The sequence below is a fragment of the Myotis myotis genome, unplaced genomic scaffold (assembly GCF_014108235.1).
Source record: "Myotis myotis isolate mMyoMyo1 unplaced genomic scaffold, mMyoMyo1.p scaffold_m19_p_6, whole genome shotgun sequence".
NCBI classification, from domain to species: Eukaryota; Metazoa; Chordata; class Mammalia; order Chiroptera; family Vespertilionidae; genus Myotis; species Myotis myotis.
Window position 1 is genome coordinate 25789677 of NW_023416368.1, and position 24075 is coordinate 25813751.

Sequence of the window (24075 nt, forward strand, 5' to 3'; positions counted from 1 at the left end):
CAAATGGGGTAGGGGGCACACCTGGCAAGAGCAGAGGAGCTCATGGCTAGATTTTGGGACCCTATGAGGGTGAGAAATGTCATGACAGCATGTGAAAGTTAGGTCTTAGAATAGGTTTCTTCACTTCTCTTGGCCTCAGATCCTCACTGGTAAAATCAGAGGGTGGGAAGTGAGTAATCTCCAGGTTCGGGTCCGTTCTGATTCCCTTTAATTTTCATTATGTGAAGCCAGTCAAACACGGGGTGTGTTAGTAATTTTCTGAGGCACTTGCTGTCCTGATTTGTCCGTGAAGACCAGTCTATTTTTGTTCACTTTAAATATATCTCAGTGAATGCAGGCTAATCTCCTAGGGCCCTTTCCCAATTTTAATGTGAAGTTGACACATTTAATTTCCAGAGATTGGGAAGGAGTATATGTTAACAGCAGTTAGTACAGAAGTCAATTTTGGAGTTAATGCAAAGAGCTTTTAGAGATAGTCCAGGAACGAAATAATATTTATAAGCCTAAAATCAACCATTCTTTTAAATTATGTCAATCTTTCTCTAATAAAATCTTAGCAACAGTCAATAAATGTTTATATTTACTTCCAGGGAGAAAATTCATGATCTTGGACAGTAGGGGACTTGTAATTTTCATTAAATTCTGCAAATTTAGGACTGTAGGAGAGTCAAAAACATCTTGACTGCCTAATGCAAAATCAAAAGGCAAAAATGTTTATCTATGACTTCCAGACCTTAATTTGCAGAATTTAATGAAAATCATAAGTTTGATATCACATGTCTCAGATATTTATAAAATTATCTTCATTTAAGGAAGAGCTTGATTAGTATTATAATTAGTAATCATAATAACAAAAAGTCATATCTAAGTACACGAAAAGTATTATGGTTAGGATAGAGTAACCTGTCCTAGCCGGTTTGGCTCAGTGGATAGAGTGTCGGCCTGCAAACTGAATAGTCCCAGGTTCGATTTCGGTCAAGGCCACATGCCCAGGTTGTGGGCTCGATCCCCAGTGGGGGACTTGCAGGAGATAGCCAATCCATGATTCTCTCTCATCATGGATGTTTCTAGCCCTCTCTCCCTCCTCCTTCCTCTCTGAAATCAATAAAAATATATTATAAAAAAAAAAAGATAGCATAACCTGCTCTCTCCAGTAAGGATTCTCTGCTCAGAGAACATGCATTCTCTGACACAGAAAAGAATGAAAATAAAAATAACAATTTAAGAAAGGGTGTGCTGCTGCCCAAGGGCTATAGGCTAGGGTGCATGGCTCTCTCATGGCCACCTCTCTCATTTAGTGACTTATCTCAGGTGAGACACCATTATTATCAAGATACCAATGTGAAAATCAGATAAAAGTGAAAAATTAGAATTCTGTACCTTAGGCATGTGTACTACAAAAGGCAAGATATAATGTTAAACCAAGAATGTTTAAAATTTATATTTAAATTTGTCTGGCTTAAAGCTCTCAGAGCAGCTATATCTAGCCTGATAAATACTATCTTAAAATAAAATAAAGTTTAACATGACATTCTTTATAATAGCAGAGTTAAACTATAATGATAAGCACTGGTAGCTTGAAGTGTCTATAACTGAGAAGGTCATGGAGAATTCTAACTGTAAAATATAAAAGATAAACTGCCTAAAGGAAGTATATTACACTCATAGTAATTTCTAGGCTTCTCTCTCACTGAGTCTAATAAAACCCGATTCCTCTATGATTTTCAGAAATATCATATGGCAACTGTTTTATATGACTAGACACTGCCATTTTCTTTCTTTGCAAATAAACATATTTTCTACAATTCATCTTATGCACTGTCTCCTGATAAATTCCATGTGTTGGGGAAAGAGAAAGGAAGATAAAGCAAAAAAATAAACATTTTTTTTTACTGTTTGAAATGACATGAAAACACCAAGAAAAATCAAATATGGCTAGCACTGTCCACAATTTTCAATTACAGCTACTGTAACATATGAGTGATTCTTAACCAATAGTGTGTGCTATCAAAAGGTATTTGTGAAACTTAAATGTCCAATGCAGACAAGCCCAATTTGGGAAATCTGACACAGAGATGAAAACATAGTTTTGGACATTCTCAAGATGGCAGCATAGGTTAACACCGGAGATTGCTGCCTCGAACAACCACTTCAAAAAAACAACTAAAAGACGGAACGGACATCATCCAGAACCACAGGAAGGCTGGCTGAGTGGAAATTCTACAACTAGGAGGAAAGAGAATATCATACCCAGACTCAGAGGAGGCGCAGTGCTGAAGTGAAATACTAAGGTGCGGAGTGCACGCAGAGCGGGCTGGAGGCGGAGGGCGCGGTTATTGTTTTCAATCTGGAGGGAGTTTCAGACTCTGAGCTCCAGATCCGGGCGAGTCTCTAGGGACCCAGACTCAAACGGGAGAAACGGGACTGTCTGGCTTCGGTCGGAATTCAAAGGCAGCTTTTCTCCGAGGTTTGCAGCGGTTGCTGGGACTCTGTGAGGCAGAGCTCCTAGGGACAGAACTGAGAGCAGCCATAACTGCTCGCTCCGGCCCGCCCTGTAGATCCCCGGGGACCCGCCCTGCCCAAGCCCTGCTCAGAGCCATTTGCCGATAGCCTCAGGCAAACGCTAGATTAGCACCGCCCTAGAGATCCAGCACAGAAGCTCTCCCACTGCAGACACAGCGGACTCTCATAGCCAGTTAGCCTGGAGGTCAAATCACCCCCGGTATTGCTGACAACAATCAAGGCTTAAGTACAACAAGACTACGCACAAAGAACACTAGGGGGTGCACCAAGAAAGCATACAAAATGCGGAGACAAAGAAACAGGACAAAACTGTCAATGGAGGATATTGAGTTCAGAACCACACTTTTAAGGTCTCTTAAGAACTGTCTAGAAGCCACCGATAAATGTAGTGAGATCCTCAAGAAATCTAATGAGACCCTCGATGTTATGATAAAGAACCAACTAGAAATTAAGCATACACTGACTGAAATAAAGAATACTATACAGACTCCCAACAGCAGACCAGAGGAGTGCAAGAGTCAAGGCAAAGATTTGAAATGCAAAGAAGCAAAAAACACCCAACCAGAAAAGCAAAATGAAAAAAGAATCCGAAAATACAAAGATAGTGTAAGGAGCCTCTGGGACAGCTTCAAGCGTACCAACATCAGAATTATAGGGGTGCCAGAAGATGAGAGAGAGCAAGATATTGAAAACCTATTTGAAGAAATAATGACAGAAAACTTCCCCCACCTGGTGAAAGAAATAGACTTACAGGTCCAGGAAGCGCAGAGAACCCCAAACAAAAGGAATCCAAAGAGGGCCACACCAAGACACATCATAATTAAAATGCCAAGAGCAAAAGACAAAGAGAGAATCTTAAAAGCAGCAAGAGAAAGAAACTCAGTTACCTACAAGGGAATACCCATACGACTGTCAGCTGATTTCTCAACAGAAACTTTGCAGGCCAGAAGGGAATGGCCAGAAATATTCAAAGTGATGAATACCAAGAACCTACAACCAAGATTACTTTATCCAGCAAAGCTATCATTCAGAACTGAAGGTCAGATAAAGTGCTTCACAGATAAGGAAAAGCTAAAGGAGTTCATCACCACCAAACCAGTATTATATGAAATGCTGAAAGGTATCCTTTAAGAAGAGGAAGAAGAAGAAAAAGGTAAAGATACAAATTATGAACAACAAACATGCATCTATCAACAAGTGAATCTAAGAATCAAGTGAATAAATAATCTGGTGATCATAATAGAATCAGGGACATAGAAAGGGAATGGACTGACTATTCTTGGGGGGGAAAGGGGTGTGGGAGATGCGGGAAGAGACTGGACAAATATCGTGCACCTATGGATGAAGACAGTGAGGGCGGAGGGTGGGGCGGTAACTGGGAGGAGGGGAGTTATGGGGGGAAAAAAGAGGAACAAATGTAATAATCTGAACAATAAAGATTTAATTAAAAAAAAAAAAGAAAACATAGTTTTAATACACTCCACAGTACCAAGAGGCAAATAATAGAATAATACAGAATCATCAGGGAAGCATCAGAGTGAATATGTACAATTGATCTCAGAAATGCATAGTTTGTTCAAGTTTAATCATTACAATTTTTTAAAAGTCCATTTGGTTGCTGAAAATATCCTACTGCTTCTGTACCCACTTAAATTCACCACTGATAATAACTGCAAACATTTATTGAACCCTTTATACTTACTAGTAGGCATTGAGCTTTACATGCATTATCTCAGACACTACTTCTTGCTTTTACACATGAGAAAAGTGAGGCACAAGACTAATAAGTGGAAGGATGTAAAACCAGGCAGTGGCCCCAAAACATGCACTATTAATCACTATACATTATTAATTAAACTAGAGGCCCGTTGCACAAAATTTGTGCATGGGTAGGGTCCCTAGGCCTGGGGAGCAATTACAGCCAATCTGGGCCTTCCTTTCCCTGGCTGCCAGCCAGGGCTTCCCTCGTTCCGTGCCACCCCCTTGTGGTCAGCACACGTCATAGCAAGCAGTTGAACTCTCAGTTAGTGGAACTTCCAAGGGACAATTTGCATATTAGCTTTTTATTACATACAACTAGAGGCCCGGTGCACAAAAATTTGTGCACTCAGGGGGAAGGGGGGGTCCCTCAGCCTGGCCTGTGCCCTCTCGCAGTCTGGGACCCCTCGGGAGATAACGACCTGCTGGCTTAGGCCTACTCCTGGGTGGCAGAGGGCAGGCCCAATCCCTAGGTGCAGTCCCTGGTCGGGCTCTGAGCAGGGCCGATTGGGGAGTTGGGGCGCCGCCCCCTGTCATGCACAGAGCAGGGCAGATCAGGAGGTTGTGATGCCACCCTCAGTCACGCTCAGGGTAGGGCCAATTGGGGGGTTAGGGCACCGCCCCCTGCCACACTCAAGGCAGGGTCAATGGGGAGGTTGTGGCACCACCCCCTGTCACCCAAAGAGCAGGGCCAATCAGGGGGTTGGGGCTCCGTACACTGTCACGTACAGAGCAGGGCCCATCAGGGGGTTGGGGCGCTCCCCCCTGTCATGCACAGAGCAGGGCCGATCAGGGGGTTGAGGAGCTCCCCCCTGTCACTCACAGAGTAGGGCCGATAGGGGAGTTGGGGCACCGCACCCTGTCACACTCAGGGCAGGGCCGATGGGGAGGTTATGGCTCTACCCCATCACACACAGAGCTGGGCCCGTGGGGGGGGGGGGGGGGGTTGGGGCGCTGCCCTCTATCACCCACAGAGCAGGGCCGATCAAGGGGTTGAGGCGCCGCCACTGTCACACTCAGGGCAGGGCCTGTGTGGGGGGGGTGTGGAGCTGGGGCGCCGCACCCTGTCACACACAGAGCAGGGCCGATCAGGGGGTTGGGGCACCGCAGCCTGTCACACACAGAGCTGCAGGGCAATCAGGGGGTTTGGGCGCTGCCCCCTGTCACGCTGATCCTGGTGCTGGGAGGCATATTACCCTTTTACTATATAGGATAAAGGCCTGGTGCACGGGTGGGGGCCGGCTGGTTTGCCCTGAAGGGTGTCCTGGATCAGGGTGGGGGTCCCTACTGGGGTGCCTGGCCAGCCTGGATGAGGGGGTGATGGCTGTTTGCAGCTGGTCACACACCCTTCAGGGTGGGGGTCCCCACTGGGGTGCCTGGCCAGTCTGGGTGAGGGGCTGAGGGCTGTTTTCAGGCTGGCAGGTGACTGAAACTCCCAACCGCTCCTCTTTTTCTTTTTTCTTTTTATTCTGTGCCAGCTTTAGCTCTGAGGCTTGGGTCTAGCTCTTAGGCCTCTGCTGCTGAAATTAGCTTCTATATTTGTAACATAGTTGCTTAGAGTTGCAGCTCAGAGGCCAGCAGCGGCAGGCGGGGAACATTGGAGTCCTCCGTCGCTGAAGCAAGGAAGCCTCATGTTCGCTTCCAGCTGCCTGGCTGCTGGTCGCCATCTTGGCTGAAGGTTAATTTGCATATTTCCCTGATTAGCCAATGGGAAGGGTAGCGGTCGTACGCTAATTACCATGTTTCTCTTTTATTAGATAGGATTACATGACTAATATAAGGTAAACTTGAACATTAGGTGATTTGTCTTATGCCCAATGAGAAGATTACAAAAAACTTTTTTTATCAACTTGAATATGTATACACTTTGGGACACAAATACAATTAACAACTAACTGCAATTTTAGTATATCTACATATACTAGGGGCCCACTGCATGAATTTGTGCACCATGAAAGGAACTGTGGGCCACGAGGCTGCAGTGGACACAGGGGTGGGTCTCGGCCTATCCTCTGTGGACCCACCCGGACCCTCCCACCACAGTCCTGCTCCCGCCGCCACTGCCACTTCCACATGCTGACAGTGCCAGCCCCACTTGCACCCGCTGATGGTGCGAACTGATTGGGGCCAGCATTAGCAGCGGGTGCGAGTGGCGGCTGCTGCCCCATTTGCCCCTCAGGGGGAGGTGGAGAAGCCCTCAGGGGCTATTGGGGCCGGCAGCCACCGTTCACAACCACTGACAGCGCTGAGCGATCGGGACCAATGCCAAGCACCAGCAATGGGTGCAAGTGGCAGCTCTGGTGCCAGCTGCAGGTGCGAGGGGGGCTGGTGCCAGCAGTGGGTGTAAGCTGCAGCTCCGGTGCTGGCAGCAGGTGCAAGCAGGGCCATCACCAGCAGCAGGTATGAATGCCAAGCAAGACTGTGGCACACCGGAGCAAAGAATTTTCAGTAACCACTAGAGGCTCGCCCTGATGACAGCGACCAGTGGCCCACCTTGGTCTGGCATCCTTACTTACCTGCTCCACCATCCTGCTGCGGCTGACGCCCTCCATGTTTTGCGCTCTGCCGCCTGCTACTGATGCCCGCCATGTTCCGCCTGCACCCCCTGGTGGTCAGCACACGTCATACCAACCCGTTTGGTTGTTCGGCTGTTTGGTCTATTTGCATATTAGGCTTTTATTATATAGGAAAAACTATATATGTAATATATATAAAACATGTTAAAGGAGTTTATCCATTAAATTTTAGTATCTATAATATACATAATAAAAATATAATCACATGCTAGGTAAGGTAGTATATGCATTAAAAACATTGCCTTTTTCCATATTTACATTATGTAACAACTAGAGGCATGGTGCATGAGATTCGTGCACTTGAGGGGGGTCCTTCAGCCTGGCCTGTGCCCTCTCACAGTCTGGGAGCCCTCAGGGGATGTCCAGAGCAGGCCTAAGCCGTCAGTCGGACATCCTTAGCACCACCGCTGCGCTCACCAGCTGTGAGCCCAGCTTCTGGCTGAGAGGCACTCCTCCTGTGGGAGTGCACTGACCACTAGGGGGCAGCTCCTGCATTGAGCATCTGCCCCCTGGTGGTCAGTGCATGTCATAGCAACCAGTCGTTCAGCTGTTTGATTGATTTGTATATTAGCCTTTTATTATACAGGATAACAATAATAATCATACAGTCTAGTGGTTTACCACAAAGACTTGGGAGCCAGACTGTCTGGGTTCAAACCTCAGGTCTATTTCCTAGCCTAATGTTTGACAAGTTATGTAACCACTCTGCTCTCAGTTTCATCGTATGTCAAATATATAGCACCTACCTTATTGGGTTATTAGGAAAAGTAATTAAGTTAAAAGGTACAAAATGCTTAGAGCAGTGCCTGGCTCTGCATAGGTGTAAGTATGCATAGGTGTTAGGTGTCAAATATTTCAAATGCTTCGCTTTCATCTTTAGCACAGGTGCTCTGCCATCACTAGGGCCCAGTCCTCTGATGATGGGTTTTTTTTGTTGTTGTTTGTTTGTTTTTACATTATCTCCCCTTCTAAGTTATTTGAGATATAAAATTTCCATTAATGTCATTAAATTCATATTCCAAACTACAGTATCCATTCACCAATATTATAAATGTCTTTGTTATTTAGAAGGATATTTGTGAGCTGTACAATAAAAATACTTACAGTATGACTTTAAAAATTATTGAAAAAGATTTTTTGGCAACAACATGACGCACTTGAAAGTTTTGTCTTCCCAAAGAAAAATAATTCAGAGTAAATCATTTAAATAACAGAAGCAAATTTTGATGAGGAAACTTTTTCTAAGGGATAAAGGATAATTTGGGGGAAATATAGTTGTCATATTTGGGACATGGGGTTACATAATTAATAATCCAGGGGTAGTGAAAACATATTTCTAGCACTTACAATGGTTTTACCATTATTGTCAGGTTTCATTGTGGAACTTGACATGATACCCTCACAGCTGCCAAATCCCTACCTTATTTGGAGCTTGTAGATATAGCTGAAAATAGGGGAAAACTACCCATGTTCAAACCATAACTTTCTGGCACAATTCTCGAGGACATATTTATGACAAAACAAGGGAAAAGAAGGTAATTCTAAAATATCTAAATACAATTTTACTGCCATCTTAAAAAAAAAAAAGGAATGTTTTTGAAGCATGTAAAAGTGTTAATATGTATACTAGCATGATTATCACACTAATTAAAAATATTACTTTACTTCTATTGTTACAATTTTGGTAACTGACATACTAGATTCTAGGGAAGGACTAGATAGCTGTCACAAGCCCACTTCCTGGTCCATCATCTCTTCACCTGGGTAAGTTTTTGTATTCCTAATTAAGTCAGCTCAACGACTCTAACAGAGGTCAGCACATTTATCAATTATTCCAGTTTTCTTTACTATAACTTACTTCAACCTCTTTTGGGGTGCAGAGGTACAACATTAAATAAATAAATAGATAAGATTGATAGATCCCTAGATTGATAAATAAATAAATAACTAAATAAATAAATAAATTTTCCAAAAAGGAAGACCTACCTGACTAGCTGTGAAATTTACTGGTGTTCTCAAAACCCCCAAGAGGCTTCTACAGGATACCTTGGCTTATAACTCAATGCCAAACAATATGTAAGATCTAATCATGTGACTCAATTTTCTTGCTTGGTTTCTCAGCAAAGGCAGAGGCTAGAGAGGAAAAAAATCCAACAAATATGGTAATTGCTTTCATAGACAAAAGCAGAACTTGAATAATATCTATATCCAACAATTCATCCTTAATCAGCTCATTATTAATATTCACATTCTTTTTTATTTCACTTTTTAATTATAGTTGACGTTCAATATTATTTTATATTATTTTCAGGTGGATAACATAGTGGTTAGACAACCATATCATTTACAAAGTATTTTCCCTGATATTTCAAGTGCCCACCTGGCACCATACTTAGTTATTGTAATATCATTGACTATATTCCCTACGCTGTACTTTATATGCCCATGACTATTTTGTAACTACCAATTTGTACTTCTTAATCCCTTCACCTTTTTTACCCAACCCCCTAACCCTCTCCCCTCTGGCAAGCATCAGTTTGTTCTCCATATCTATAAGTCTGTTTCCGTTTTGTTTGTTCATTTATTTTTTCCTTTGGATTCTGCATGTAAGCACAATCATATGGTATTTGTCTTTCTGTATGACTTATTTCACATTAATAGTCATTCTTGTACTTTGCTCATTTTTGAGAGTAATATTTCTTTTGGATAGGAAAAAATGAAAGTATCAGGAGAAACAGACTAGAATTTTTTTCAATGAAAGAATCACAATCATAAGTAGATAGTGATAGATTATTGCATATTGTTCATGACTAGAAACTCAGCTTCATAGCTATGTAGCTTAGAGAGTACAATCATGTGATTTATCAATCAAACTGGGATATTTTTGAGAGTGAAAAAGTAATCATATTAATAATTCTGCTAGAAAAATCATGCGTAAAATGGGACGAGACTATCTCCAGCAAATCAATATATATGATCAATCTATCTTGAGTTATACGGATGGTACCTACATCAATACATCCTAAAATTATTTGTAAAAGGTGGTAAATAGTTGGATGAGCAATTTCAGACATTCTCTAATGCAGTAGAAAACTTCAAAGTGTAGCTGCCTGTTCATCTCTAGAGCACAGTCCTTGATGTTTTGGTTTATATCCTTTTGCTGCTGCTTTTTTAGTTTGGAGGGGAATGTGTTTTTATTTTATTTTTACTTCTTTGTTTCGTTTTAGCCAATAAAATTTTATCATTCCTTTGGAAATTCCATTCCAGAGCAATGGCCAGATTTGTCAGGATTTTGGTCCCAGCACACAATACAATGGCTCTCGATATAAATATTAGGACTATAAATCCTGAAGACAGTGTTTCTGCTCATTGATTAATGCCATGGCATTTGGAGTTAGTGTAGTTAGGATTTCTCCACTTTGAAAAAGTGATTTAACACAGCAGCCACAGCAATCTTTGCCTTTCTTTCTTTCTCTTTTTTCTTTCTTTCTTTTTTTTTAAAGAAAATAGTCAATGCCATTCATTAGTTCATAACCTTCAGTAGTTTCCCTTTTCTTTTAGAACCAACGTCAGAATCCAACAAGACAAGGTATCCTGGCCCTTGCCTTAGCTCAGCCTCACCACTAATGTGGCTCCGGCACTCGCTACTTCAATCACTCTTCCTTTAGACCAGTCATTTCCTAAGTCTGATGTTGTGACAAGGTGGGTGGGGGGATGCTAGAGGTCAAGGATGCTGCTAAACCTCCCACAGAGCACTGGGCTGCCCTCGACAACAAAGAATCATTTGGAGCAAAATATTAACAGTACAGAGGTTGAGAAACCCTGATTTACAGCTTTCCTCACACCATGTTTACTCTACTCCCAGGCCTTGCACAGCCTGAAATATTCATGCTCTTCTCTTCCCCTCTTTTTTCCTTCTCTTTTCCCGTTTTCCTTAATTAACTCCTGGTCACTGTTTTGACCACTTTTTCATTGTGGCTTTTCAGATTCTTATCCCCAGAGGATTGCTACACCCTCTCAAGGAATTATGAAGCACATAATACCGGTAACAATTTCACATGTACTTACATGTGTAATCCCCTCCCTCACCAACTCCATGTGAGCAGTACCATCTAGTCTAGCTTATATTCACCATAGTATCCACGGCATCCCCAGCAGTTCGCACAGCTGGCAGAGTTGTCCTGTAACATTGCATTCAATGTTATTAAAGGAACGTTTAACAACCTAGCCTATAATAGGAGAATAACAGAGCAACTACCTCATTAGGGTAAAGATAAATAACACGCATAAACTCTTTAGCAGAGTGCCTGGATCACAGTAAGTCCACAGAGACCGAGGTTCGTTAGTTGGTGGACAGGACACAGGCTCTCTCCGTCGCATTTCTACAGTTGCACCGGGGCAAACGTGACCTCTCCGAACTCTCCTCCCCGCAAATTGCGATCAACAGTTGCTGCGCCTGCGCTTTGCCGCCTCTACCGTTAACCAGGCGGCCGGAAGTATTTCCCCTCTTCTCATTGGTCCATATTGCGCATGCACGTATTAGGTTCCCCGCCCACTGGTGTCCAACCAATGAGAGCAAAATCGGCCAACACGGCTGCGCGAGAGGGGCGTGCCCCGGAAGCAGTTCTTTGGCCTGTGACACGTAGCAACGGGTGCCTCTTCAGGGTCCCAAGCCGAGTTCGGGCGATTATCTGGCGCCGGGGGAGCTTCTGCCGCCGCCTTGGCGTTTGGTGAGTGTCCCAGGCCCGTGGCACTGCTCGGCTTCTCCCCACCTCTGGGCGGCGCGGCTTGTGGCCGCCTTTCGGCACCGTCGGGTCCTTTTCCTCAAACCCTCGCTCCCTTGCAAGTCCTGGCTGTGACGCGGCCTCTGCACCAAAGGCGCGGCCTCCCAGGAGTCTGCACTTTCCTGGCAGTCCCCGGCCTTACGTTGCGAGGAGGCAGCCGCATTGTCGGTTGTAAATCCCAGCCTCTAGATGAAAAGGGGTCCTTGTTGTTATTTTCCACCCAGCGGAGCCACTCCTCCCGCGACCCCGCCCCTAACCCAGGGTTTATCAGGTCCTTGAAGTGGACGTACCTTCCCTGGACTGGACTTAGAGACTAAACGTTTCCTTAGCCACCCCCGTACCCCCGCCCCGCTCCATCCCACCCTCCAAATGCTGCTTCGCAACGTTTCAGAAGAACTGTTTGCTGCCTTTGGGGGCCGTTTGCTTGAGCAAAGTGTCAGGAACGAATTCGGTAGGATCTTGAGCATAAGCAGCCTTTCCCGTTTCTCTCCTATTGCAGATCGTTTGCAATGTCAGGCTTTGATAACTTAAACACGGATTTCTACCAGACAAGTTACAGCATCGACGACCAGTCACAGCAGTCCTATGATTATGGAGGAAGTGGAGGACCCTATAACAAGTAACTTTTCAAGTTTGGCCATTTATTTACTCAAGGTCTCAGTGAAGCCATATGCCCAGAATGTTTGGTTCTGCCTGAAACTGAACTTGTCTCCGCTGATCAGGAATCTGATTTTTCATAATCTTCCTTTCCTCGGGAGAGAACTGTGACACTAGTTTGGGTTTGAAGGGTTTGCCCTATTCAGAGTCTGGTATCTTGTGCAAAATCTTCAGGTGCGATGTAGGTGGACAAGTAGATTGTTGAAGGGCTTTCTCTATTCACAGTATTGCTATGTCATTTAAGATATGGTTAGGCCTTCAGGTACTTAGAAGATAGGCTATTTAGCCTATGGGAACACTTAAAAATTAAAAGCTTTTGGTGGCTTTTTAAATAATTAAAATACTCCAACTTTCAGACTTTATCAACAGTAATTGAAGTGCTAGTAACACAAGTAAGCTTCCCATTATGAATCATCAGGTGATTTTCACTTAGCAATTGATAGTCATCTTTGTTACTACTTAGACTAAAAGCTTGTCACACAAGTTGCCAGTTGCATTTTGAAGGAGAGGGACTCAAAGCCGTTCAGCCCTGAACTGTTAAAGAATGCTTTTTTTAAATAATTCCTGGTATTTGCGACAAAAATAACTGAAGGTTTTCTATCAGTTTCCTCTAGGACATCATATCCTTAGTTTCTTAGGACCTTAAGGATAATCTTACCAGACTCCTAACCAGTGAAGGAATTTCCTGTATCAGGAAATTTTTCAAGATGATCTGGGATTCCTTTGAGAATCTAATAAAAACTATGGGCCTCTTTCTGAGAAATATGTGCATGCACTGAAATATCCACATGTGCATATGACTTCAGACAGTTGATGTGTTATCTGATGTTCATCTTGAGCCATGAATTAAAAACCTCATGAAGACTAGCCCAGGATGAGAGCAAGGGAAGATGGTGTATCCAGTCTGAGAGAAACATGTAGCACTAGAATGTGTTTGTTTGAATTGATAAATCTGAATGGAAGGGTCCAAAATATTAAATAAACCAAGGAAGAAACAAATGCAGCTTCATAGTCTGGCCTGTTATGGGTAGGCTATACTTTTTGCAACCTGTAGACCTCTTGAATCTGTTTATTTTGATATAGTCTAAGTCCCTCCCCCCCTACACACACACACATACATACACACACACACACCAAAAAACTTTACATAGTGAACCCATAATGGGAGTGAGCATGTAAAGAATTCTCTCTGTGAGTCACTTTTGTTTCTGTTAAATTCTCAAATTACATATCATTGAGGATATATCTTTTTTGTTCAGTCAATAGGACAAAATCAAAAAAATCCTGCTGTGAAATTTTTATTCATTTATTTACCTAAATATATATATTTTGCACTTGTTCTATGTATGAGAGGGCAAGTGAATGTAAGATTAGCCAGATTGCAGCTATAGAACTTTGGAAAACCTCTGTATGCAAGCCTGTTTTTAACCAAATTATATGTATTGCTGTTTGGACTCAGCAGAATTATGCCATTTAGGTTGCAACCTCCTGGGTTTATCTGTCTCTGCCTTTCTTTCCTATCCTGTTCATATTTGCATTACTTTAACCCTTTGAGTGCCAACCAATATCCTAGGAACTATGCTAAAATTGCCAAGGCATTTTTGCTGATTTTACAGCAGTTTAGGAAAAAAAACTATGAATCGCAAGTAAGTGAAGTTACATATTCAAAAACTTAAGGAAACCTTTACTACATTTGTTTTCATCTTTGACATATATTGTTTGCTGATTGTATCATGAAATACTAGTAGAAAAAAAAATTTGAATAAGTGCTCCTGGCCCTTTTGGCGAAAGACAGGAGGAGCGCAATCGCGTTCCCCGGCACTCTAGGGGTTAAGGTGTAACTATCATTCCACTTTACCTCTCATTTCAGTTTTTCAGAGCAGTTTTAGATATTCTACTGCTAACTATTCTCACAATTTCATTCCAACCAAATTATGTGCCATTGTTCCAATACTAGTAAAGAAGTTTTGTTCCAGGTGCTTACATAACCATTACTGCCAGTTAATGAATATGAGTTTATAGGTGACGCTTAGGAAAACAAGAATCCTAATGTTTTATTAGTAATAACTGTGTTTCTGAGCTTTATTTAAAAATAAAAACTGGCCTCTTCTACTTAATGTACCTTTAATTAAATCTATAACCTAATGACATTTTAAATGTCCACCTCAGTTTATCAAATAATACTTTGTTTTGGTAACAAAGATCAGCTCATAACATATCTATTGATGAAAATATAAATTTGAATAACATATTACTTGGATTGTCTTCAACTTTGACTTATTTATTATTATAGTTTTGCGTTTTCCCTATGAAGTCGACTTTAACATTTTGCATAGCTTTTTCTATGGTTACTTTCTAAATATAATATATTAATAAAAAATAACAAATAAAAATAAAGCTTATTTAATCTTAATCTGTTGAGTTTTATGAATGTCATTTTTGGCCAGGACCCACATTCTAGATAGGCCTCTAAGACATGTAGTAATACCATACATATTTTTTTAAGTACTGAAAGCGCCTAAGTTTTTATCTTTGACTTAACTGGTAATACCTTTATATACTGTCTGTGGATTTTCATGAACTTAAGTAGCCAACCCAGTATGTTAAAAGGCTTTGTCTTTGCTGTTGATTATGAGTGCTAAACAGGTTTACTTTCTGCTGTTTCTCCTGTTGTAAAAGTGTTGATCCACAAAGATCATGTCTACCATACTATATTTTAGATTAAAGCTTGCAGAGGCGAGTCAGGAATTTTTCTGACCAGGCTCTACCAGCAAAAGGAAATGATACTTCATGATATTGTCATTCTCACCTTGGATCTTAAAGAAGGAATGGTGGTGCATCTTTGAAACTGTCATTTGTTTGCAGTATTTCTCTTTCTCACATGAAATTTATGGGTTTATATCAGTGTTTTGTAGAATGAACTGAAGTCCCAACAGGTTCCTTGAGACCTTTCAGAGAGTTTTTAAGGTCAAAACTGTTTTTATAACAATACTAAGACATTATATACCTTTTTAGGTGTGTTGACTTTTGCACAGATGTTGCAAAAGCAATGCTCAGTAAAACTGCTGGTACCCAAATATGAATTAGGACAAAGGCATCAAACCGTTCTAATAATCATTGTATTCTTCATTGCCACACACTTGTTAGGGAGTGGGGGAACCAACTTTATTTAATGATGCCCTTGATGAAGGAGTAAGAATTATATCCTGACCCTTGAGTACACATATTTTTAAAGTATTTTGTGTGATAAAATGGGAAACAGTCATAAAGCACTTCTATTTCATACTGAAGTACAATGATTATCTCTTGGAAAGGCCCCTGTGCAATTTGAGTCTCAAGCTGAATCAGCTGCTTTTCCATGGAAACCATTTTTATTGCAAAGAACAACTGACAGACAAACTGTGGCTATTCAGACTTAAGTGTTTTGACAGATATTTTCCAAAAAATGAATGAAATGAGCCTGCTACTTCAAGGAAAATAATTGACAATATGTGTGGCCAGTGATCAAATTACTGTTTTCAGGCAAAAATGAAGATTTTGTAAAACTTGTATCCATCACCATGAATTTGTCAGCTTCCCAGTAATTAACTATTTTTTTCTGATGAGAGCAGTGGTGACATTAACAAATGTGATTTTTATATTTGTATTATACTAGAGGCCCGGTGCACCCCTCTGCCTGCCTGATTGCCTCTAACCACTCACCTGCCTGTCTGAATTTGTGCACAGGTGGTGTCGGCCAGCCCTCTCTGATAGGGGCCAATCAGGCTGGCAAACTGCGGGGGTGGGGGGGAGGAGGTTTGGGGGGGTGCGCAGGGCCAGCCAGCCACGCCCCCTGGCCGAACTCCTGGTGGAGGGGACAATTTGCATATTAGCCTTTTATTATATAGGATACAGGGTGGGGCAAAAGTAGGTTTACAGTTGTGAGTTTGGGGAACAGTTTATTCTTATTTCTAATTATTTATTAATTACTAGAGGCCTGGTGCACAAACGGAAGGGGGTCCCTCAGTCCGGCCTGTACCCTCTCGCAATCTGAGACTGCTGGCTCCTAACTGCTTGCCTGCCTACCTGCCTTATCGCCCCTAACCCCTCTTCCTGCCTGCCTGCTGATTGCCCTAACCTAGTGGTTGGTAAACTGCGGCTCGCAAGCCACATGTGGCTCTTTGGCCCCTTGAGTGTGGCTCTTCCACAAAATACCGACTTCTGCGCATGGGCCACGAAGTTTCAATCGCACTGTACATGCGCACCCACACGTGGTATTTTGTGGAAGAGCCACACTCAAGGGGCCAAAGAGCCACATGTGGCTCGAGAGCCACAGTTTGCCGACAACTGCCCTAACTGCCTCTGTCTGCCTGCCTGATCACCCCTAACTGCTCACCTACCTGCCTGATCATCCCAACAGCCTCTGCCTCGGGCCCCACCACTGTGGCTTCATCTGGAAGGACATCCAGAAGGTCATTCGGCTGTCTAATTAGCAAATTACGCTTTTATTATTATAGATTGTATTTTCCACATGAACAACTATAAACCTATATTTGCCCCACCTTGTATGATTTATATTAAATGTCAATATTTAGAACATCTACATAACTCATAGAGTACTAATATTTTCTAAGGTGAAAGATGTATGTGATCTGAAGAGAAATGAGAGTATAGTAATATTTTCTAAATGGCCAGTGCATGATGTTACAAAATCACACATGATTAAAGAATGAATCCTTTCAAAGTATAAGAGAACAGATTAATGTATTCTAATACAACAGAGTACAAAACATCATTAGTATTGTTTCAATTTCCATGTTTCAACAAATTTAAAAGTCTACCACTTTGCTTTGAATGTTGATATAATATGAAAAGGAATATTCTTGATAATATCTTAAAAATACTCTATTTTCCAACTGCAAGTCTACAACACTAGATTTTCTTCAGATACTTCAGCTAAAACAATATATCACAACAGATTGAGTGTAGAAGCAGATAAAATAAATTTTAGCTGCCTTCTCTTAAACCAGACAGACATAAATGAGATTGTTAAAAATAAAATACAGTGCCACTTTACTCATCCATAGTCTTAGACATAGCTATCTTTATATACAGACAGTCCTGGGGTTACATAGGACTCGATGTACGTCATTTCGTGGTTACGTCGCCATCTCCCATTTATTTATTAAAAAAAAGTTCCGTCATTTTGACGTATGTATATACGTGCTTTATGTTTTTTATTATTTATTTACCACGAGTAAAGGTCAAGTAATTGTTATCTTTCTTTTAAACTTTTTTTACTGTTTCACTTCATTACTGCTGTGCATGTGCTCCATGTGAGTGACGTAGGTGCTTATATAAGTAGGTTCCATCACATCATAGGAATGGATCTCTGATGTAACCCGAGGACCTACTGTATAATAAAATAGAAAAGATTTTAAGTTTTCATTTGTGAACTTCCTACTGTTTAGAAGTTAGTTTGTAAAATGCTTAAGTGCTGCGTAAGGGCATGTTGGCATCAGAAACCTTCTCTATAAAACATAGACAATTTATTGTTGGTGATCAGTTTGATCTTAGTAATTATTTCAACCTCCATTTGTAAAAACTGGCGAGGGAGATGTCCTAGGAATCACATAACTAAGATTCACTAGCTGTCAGAGATACTAGCTGTTAGGAGTGACATAATTTTGGGAAATGTAACTTACTTTGATTTACAGACAGTATGCTGGCTATGACTATTCGCAACAAGGTCGCTATGTCCCTCCAGAAATGATACAGCCACAACAGCCATACACCGGGCAGATTTTCCAGCCAACTCAGACCTTTACTCCGACTACACCACAGCCCTTCTATGGAAACAGCTTTGAGGATGAGCCGCCTTTATTGGAAGGTCAGATTGGTTGCAACACTTGATAGTATTTTATAGTATTCAGCTGGTTAGTAAAATAAATCTGTTTAGACAAGTTGTCTTTTCTTTTAAAAGAATAATGTTTTAGAAAAAGGTTTCTGCTAAGTGATCCATTTTGAACAGATTATATATGAAACCTCATTGTGTCAGAAGGGACCAGATTTTTAATTTTTATAAAGTGATAATAAAGTATGTCAGTATATTAGCATTGACTTTTACTTCATATTGATTAAATTCTATCTGTGGAAGATGTTAAAGGAAATGGCATGGCATTGATTATTCTACGTGAAAATAAGCTGGCAGAACTAGTAACATCACTGAAAAGTATGGTGGTTTTCAAATTGTATTCCAAAATCCATAAAGCAGTAGTTCTGGACATTTTTTGGGGGACAGGGGGAATTTGATACCCTTTGAAAATATAATGAAAGCTATGAATACACTTGCCAGAAAAATGAACAAATAAAGACATAGTTTTGTGTACAATTTCATGGGGACTTCAGGTATTCCTAAAGCCCCAGATAAAAGATACCTTGCTTTTAAATTTGTCCATATAATTTTTTCTATGCAGTCATAGCTTAGAGTGTCTGTTTCATCATATTCATATCCTTTTCCAGCACAAAACCAGAAATTGGTTATTTGTGGGATAAGCACCTACTCAGTAAGCACTGGTATTGAGGACTTACCAAAATAGTATTATTGGTATTGCTAGATGCTCTTTTAATGCTGGGTGTTTCATTTTGTCTCCTGTTCTAACGTAGATTCTGGTAAACTAATGTTATATCACAAATCCTAATTGATTTCCTTATTTTCTTTTCTTTTAGAATTAGGTATCAATTTTGACCACATCTGGCAAAAAACACTAACAGTGTTACATCCATTAAAAGTAGCAGATGGCAGCATCATGAATGAGACTGATTTGGCAGGACCCATGGTTTTTTGCCTTGCCTTTGGAGCCACATTATTACTGGTAAGATTTTAGTTTCAGCTCTCAGTGTGAGATTAAAGAATTCTCTAAATGTTCTACCAAGACTGCTTACACATCAAATCTTTCTTGTGTTCTGCATAGTATTGACTTGATTGAATTGATGTCTATTCATCATATCTCCATGGATAATAAATATAGCATATAGCATTTCTTGTTCCAGTAAGTGATCCAATTATTAGGAGAAAACAAACAAAAATAAATAAATAATGTGTAGCTTTGTTCCTTCATAAGACTCGCTTCTTACTTTTCAGAGATTGATAAAAAAAATTTAGCCTATTGCTCTTTTATTTATTTCCAGATTTTGGATAGTGTTTCCTTGGGATACTGGTGGTTATTTTTGTATATATTATTTTGACTTTTAATGAATGGAAACATTAAAGAATAAGTTTTAATTCCTATCTCCCACTTCCCTAAGAATGTTAAAACATATTGAAAATGAAAAGTTGTAAAGGTAATTATTAATATTTGTTTTATATTTCAAATGTGTCTGAATTAAGAGAGATAAATGATGTAATGAATAGAAGATGTAGTTTTTAGTCAGAGCAGCTAGGCATGAACTCAGGACTCCTACTCTGTCCTTGAGCTCTGATAGATAATTCTGTGCTTTCCACCTAATAAGATTGTGAGAACACATTGAAAATTTTGAAACACTGTGCAGATATGAGGGATTATTATTACTACATGAACAAATTTACCAATGAACTCAGCTGAGCTCTTTCAAACTCCTACATGTTTAATCAAGTATTTACAAATAAATATTTAGTCTAACAAAAATTTCAAGGATTTTTCCATTTAGCATAATTTATAAAGGCATTCTTGCAATTGAATTTTATATGTCAAAAATCTTAAAAAACTAGGAACTTTTGAAGGTTTCTTTGAAGACTGATTTTAATGATAATGTGACCTGAATACAATGATACAATGGTTGTTCACATAGCTTGACTAATGGTACTGTAACTGCAATTTACCTAGCTGTTACTGTCTTAATTTTTTGTTTGTTTGTTTGTTTATTTTTGGTCAAAGGACTTAAAAATCAACAATTTAGAAAAAGAAAGAAAATAGTGCCTCTATTATATTCCTCTTGCCTCATTATTCAGTTTACTTTTCTTCTCCCCTTCCTACAGAACCTTGGCTTCCAGCTTTTACTCTGGCTTTCATCCCCTAGCTCCTCTAACACATATAAAAAGAATGATGAAATTATTTCCACTGTTAAGAAGATTATGGCTGTATCTGCCAATGAGAATAAATTGCTTTGGAGCAGTTTCGGTGGAATTAGGTTTTTTTAAATGATATTAGCTTTCCATTTGTCTCTGTAGTCTTTGCTTAAAATCAGCCAGATGTCTTTTTAGAAATGTACTACTTCAGGTTACTATACCAAAATTTTGTATCTATTTGTTGAATTCTATGCCAAGCTCAAATACTAACTGGAAAATGAAAAACTAAATATTGGGAGGTTTATAGTTTAAACTTCTTGTATGTGTGTGTGTTTTAATTTGTTTGTTTTTTAGAAGGAGGGGAAGAGAGAGAGAAAGAGAAAGAAAGATCAATGTCAGAGAGAAACATTGATCAGTTGTCTCCCATATTCACCCTGACCAGGGACCAACCCCACAACCTGGGCACGTGCCCAGACCAGGAATCAGATGTGAAAGCTAATCTTTTCTGTGTTTTACTTCTATTATAAAGAGTTAGATACCTCTTTAGATTTTGATGCTCATAAATTATGAAATGAGGCCAAAAAGTTATGTTATTTTATTTATTTATTTATGTATTTATTTATTTATTTTTGCCCTTTGACCTGTAATCTTTTCTTTATCCTTAGGCTGGCAAAATCCAGTTTGGCTATGTATATGGGATCAGTGCAATTGGATGTCTAGGAATGTTTTGTTTATTAAACTTAATGAGTATGACGGGTGTTTCATTTGGTTGTGTGGCAAGTGTCCTTGGATATTGTCTTCTTCCCATGATCCTACTTTCCAGCTTTGCAGTGATATTTTCTTTGCAGTAAGTATGATCTTTATTTTGGGTATTGATTTACCAATTCTGTGTAATAGGATTTACCTCACTATCAGTTTGAGATAAATCACTGACTCTGACTGAGGTCTGCTACATGCTTTTGTCATTGATGAGGAAACTGAGAACACATTTTAAAACATTTTATACCATCTCTGCTTTGACCTATGATAAAGAATTTAACCAATTTTTGTGTTCACTTACCACTGTCTGTAAATAATTAAACAGTGGTGATTGTGAAAGTAAATATTAAATTTAGCATGGAAAAGGTTAATATGTTAAAAATTATGTTTACTTTCTCTCTGATATCTTTAGACTATGTCTGATTTTTTGAAGATGTTGGGCATGTGCTAAGTGAGTGAATAATGAACGTATACTCTCTTTTTGGCAGTGTTTTAACTGAAAATGAAACATTTTTTTTAGCACAAGGCTATTATTAGCCTACTAGAGGCCCTGTGCACAAATCCGTGCATGGATGGTGTCCCTCGGTCTGGCCGAGGATTGGGGCCATTGCCCAGTCCAGATCGGGCGGCTGGCCAGGGGTAGGTACCAAGGAAAGTTGGCCGGCTGCAGGAGGTTGGCTGTGGGAGTGCACTGACCACTAGGGGGCAGCTCCTGCATTGAGCATCTGCCCCCTGGTTGTCAGTGCGCATCATAGCTACTGGCTGGTCATCCGGTCATAAAGGTCGCTTAGGCCTTCATATATATATATAGATCATATTCTCAGATGTACTTGTAAGAAGCTTTAAATGTGTGTAATTTTTAGATAATAATTTAGGAAAGGTTAAAAAGTAAGGTGTAAAATTTCCTTCTCATGGCCAGTGGGCAAGTAATCTCAACAGTTCAAGCTCCTCCTTGTGGCCGGTGTTGGACAGGACTAGTGAGCAAGCTTTGTTTCACTTAGTAAGTTACAATGGAGCTTTAAGAGAAGAGCATCTGTCAACTAGTTGATACCAGAGATTTGGCAAGATGATGGCTTTATTCCTCCTTTGGATAAAAACACTTGAGTTTTCAGTATAGACATTGCTTCATTCTTCTCACTTGTTAAGACTGATATATTTATATTTGAATTCTACAGAAGATATTTTCTACTTAAAACAGTGTTTTCCAACTAGGGATGACTTTGCTTCCAGGGGACATTTGGCAATACATGGAGACAATTTTGGTCACAACTGTTGGGGACAAGGGATGCGACTAAACATTCTCACAATGCACAGCACAGTCCCTACAACAAAAGTATATCTAGCCCAATGTCAGTAGTGCCGAGATTGAGAAACCCTGTGCTAAAAGGAGCAAAATGTATTCATAAATGGACTGTTTATCACATACTTAATTTATCCTCCTTGAATTCACTGCAAAGTACATTTGAACATGGGGGGGGGGGGAATCTTGGTTATTTCTACAGATGTCTACATGTGGATTTAAAATGCTTTTTTAAAGACTTGCTTACATAACTAATCTCGTCTACTGTCTTTTTTCGCCCTCTCCTTGTTTTTTTTTTCTTGTTGGTTACAGAGGAATGGTAGGAATCATTCTCACTGCCGGAATTATTGGATGGTGTAGTTTTTCTGCTTCCAAAATTTTTATTTCTGCATTAGCCATGGAAGGACAGCAACTTCTAGTAGCATATCCATGTGCTTTGTTATACGGAGTCTTTGCCCTAATTTCTGTTTTTTGAACTGAATTTATCTGGAATGTGGACATCATTGGGCCAAATACACAAAAAGGACTTCGAACTCTTAAACCGGACCAGCAAACTGCTACAGTGGAACTCTCACGCAGGTCTAACATTTAACTATTGAAGCAGTGGATGTAAACATGGATCTTTTGTTCATTTTTATAGAACTTTGGAATACTAGACTGGATTTACCTGCAGAGTGATTAGCTTTAAGTGTTTGTGCTTATACAAATAAGAAGTGCTATTTCTTCCCTGTTCCTGCAGCCTTTGAAAAACAACTTTTTTCCTTAAATTATATTATGGTGTTTTTGATAGAATTTTTATCAACTGTGGAAAACTAACCACAGAGCTGATAATCTTTTTTAGAAACAACCCAGTCATAGTAAAGAAGATACAAGACTTACTGCAAAATATTTTTCCAAATAATTAGGAAAGAAAAATCACCTGTATTCTCAAGTTGGATGCACTTCAAGCAAAAAACTAATCGCAATATAGAGTTCATGAGTTTGCACTTCAAAAATTTGACATTCCTTCAGTTATCTCATGGAAGTTTTGCTAAAATTCAACGATATGGAAGTTCAGAGTCTGCCTTATTGTAGACGTACAATGTAACCACCTGTTTAGATATTAGCATTAACTAGACCATAGTGATGTAGACTGGCCACAGTAATGCTTATAGTTGGATCTCCATGTTTCCCAGGAAAAAGAAAATCGCTAACCTTTTTTGAAAAAAATATTTAAAATGTCACAGTTTCAGTATTGCAGTTATCAATGTAAAGTGCATTTGATGCTTATTAAAATTTTCCCAATGAATTTTAACTGTGTTGTCAAGTTTACTTTTACTAAACTATTCTCGGCATCTCATTTTCTTTACGCAGGGTCTGATTTTCATGTATAGTCCCAATTTATCCTAAGCTTTAAGAATAGAAGTCATCTAGTACATGATCAGAAAGAAAAGATTTAATGAAAAGCAATTTACTTGGAGTTACAACATTATTTCTTTGTATTAAACATGGTTAATATTGTCATGTTCTCTTGCAAGATAATCTCTAAGAAACACTAAATCTTGCATATTGATCATAGGCTTTTTCTGAAGAAATGGCCTCAGTAGTTCAGTTATTGTTATGAGAAAGGTGCTAGATGGAGAGGAAAATGTTTCTTTTTAAAAAAGAGATTTTCAGACTAAATAAAAAGAAATTCCAAGCAGACATAGTTAT

General features: G+C 39.9%; 1 protein-coding gene across 3 annotated transcripts; it reads left to right on the forward strand.

Moving 5' to 3' along the window:
- The first annotated feature begins 11435 nt into the window (after positions 1-11435).
- YIPF5 (Yip1 domain family member 5) lies at positions 11436-23677 on the forward strand. 3 transcript variants are annotated; one of them, XM_036313510.1, is made up of 6 exons: positions 11436-11587; positions 12141-12260; positions 17995-18167; positions 19007-19152; positions 20990-21171; positions 22696-23677. In XM_036313510.1, exons 2-6 carry the CDS (start codon positions 12151-12153, stop codon positions 22856-22858), a joined length of 774 nt encoding a protein of 257 aa, XP_036169403.1. In that variant the 5' UTR covers positions 11436-11587; positions 12141-12150; the 3' UTR covers positions 22859-23677. The 3 variants fall into 3 exon arrangements, with proteins under 3 accessions (XP_036169403.1, XP_036169406.1, XP_036169405.1); XM_036313513.1 differs by lacking the exon at positions 12141-12260 and having other exon boundaries at positions 11470-11587; XM_036313512.1 differs by lacking the exon at positions 11436-11587 and having other exon boundaries at positions 18045-18167.
- The last annotated feature ends 398 nt before the right edge of the window (positions 23678-24075 follow it).

Coding starts and splice junctions, on each gene's coding strand:
- YIPF5 (XM_036313510.1), top strand. CDS start 12,151: ATGTCAGGCTTTGATAACTTAAACACGGATTTCTACCAGACAAGTTAC. Junction 18,168..19,006: donor TGAGCCGCCTTTATTGGAAG/GTCAGATTGGTT, acceptor CTTTTCTTTTAG/AATTAGGTATCAATTTTGAC. Junction 21,172..22,695: donor GCAGTGATATTTTCTTTGCA/GTAAGTATGATC, acceptor TGTTGGTTACAG/AGGAATGGTAGGAATCATTC.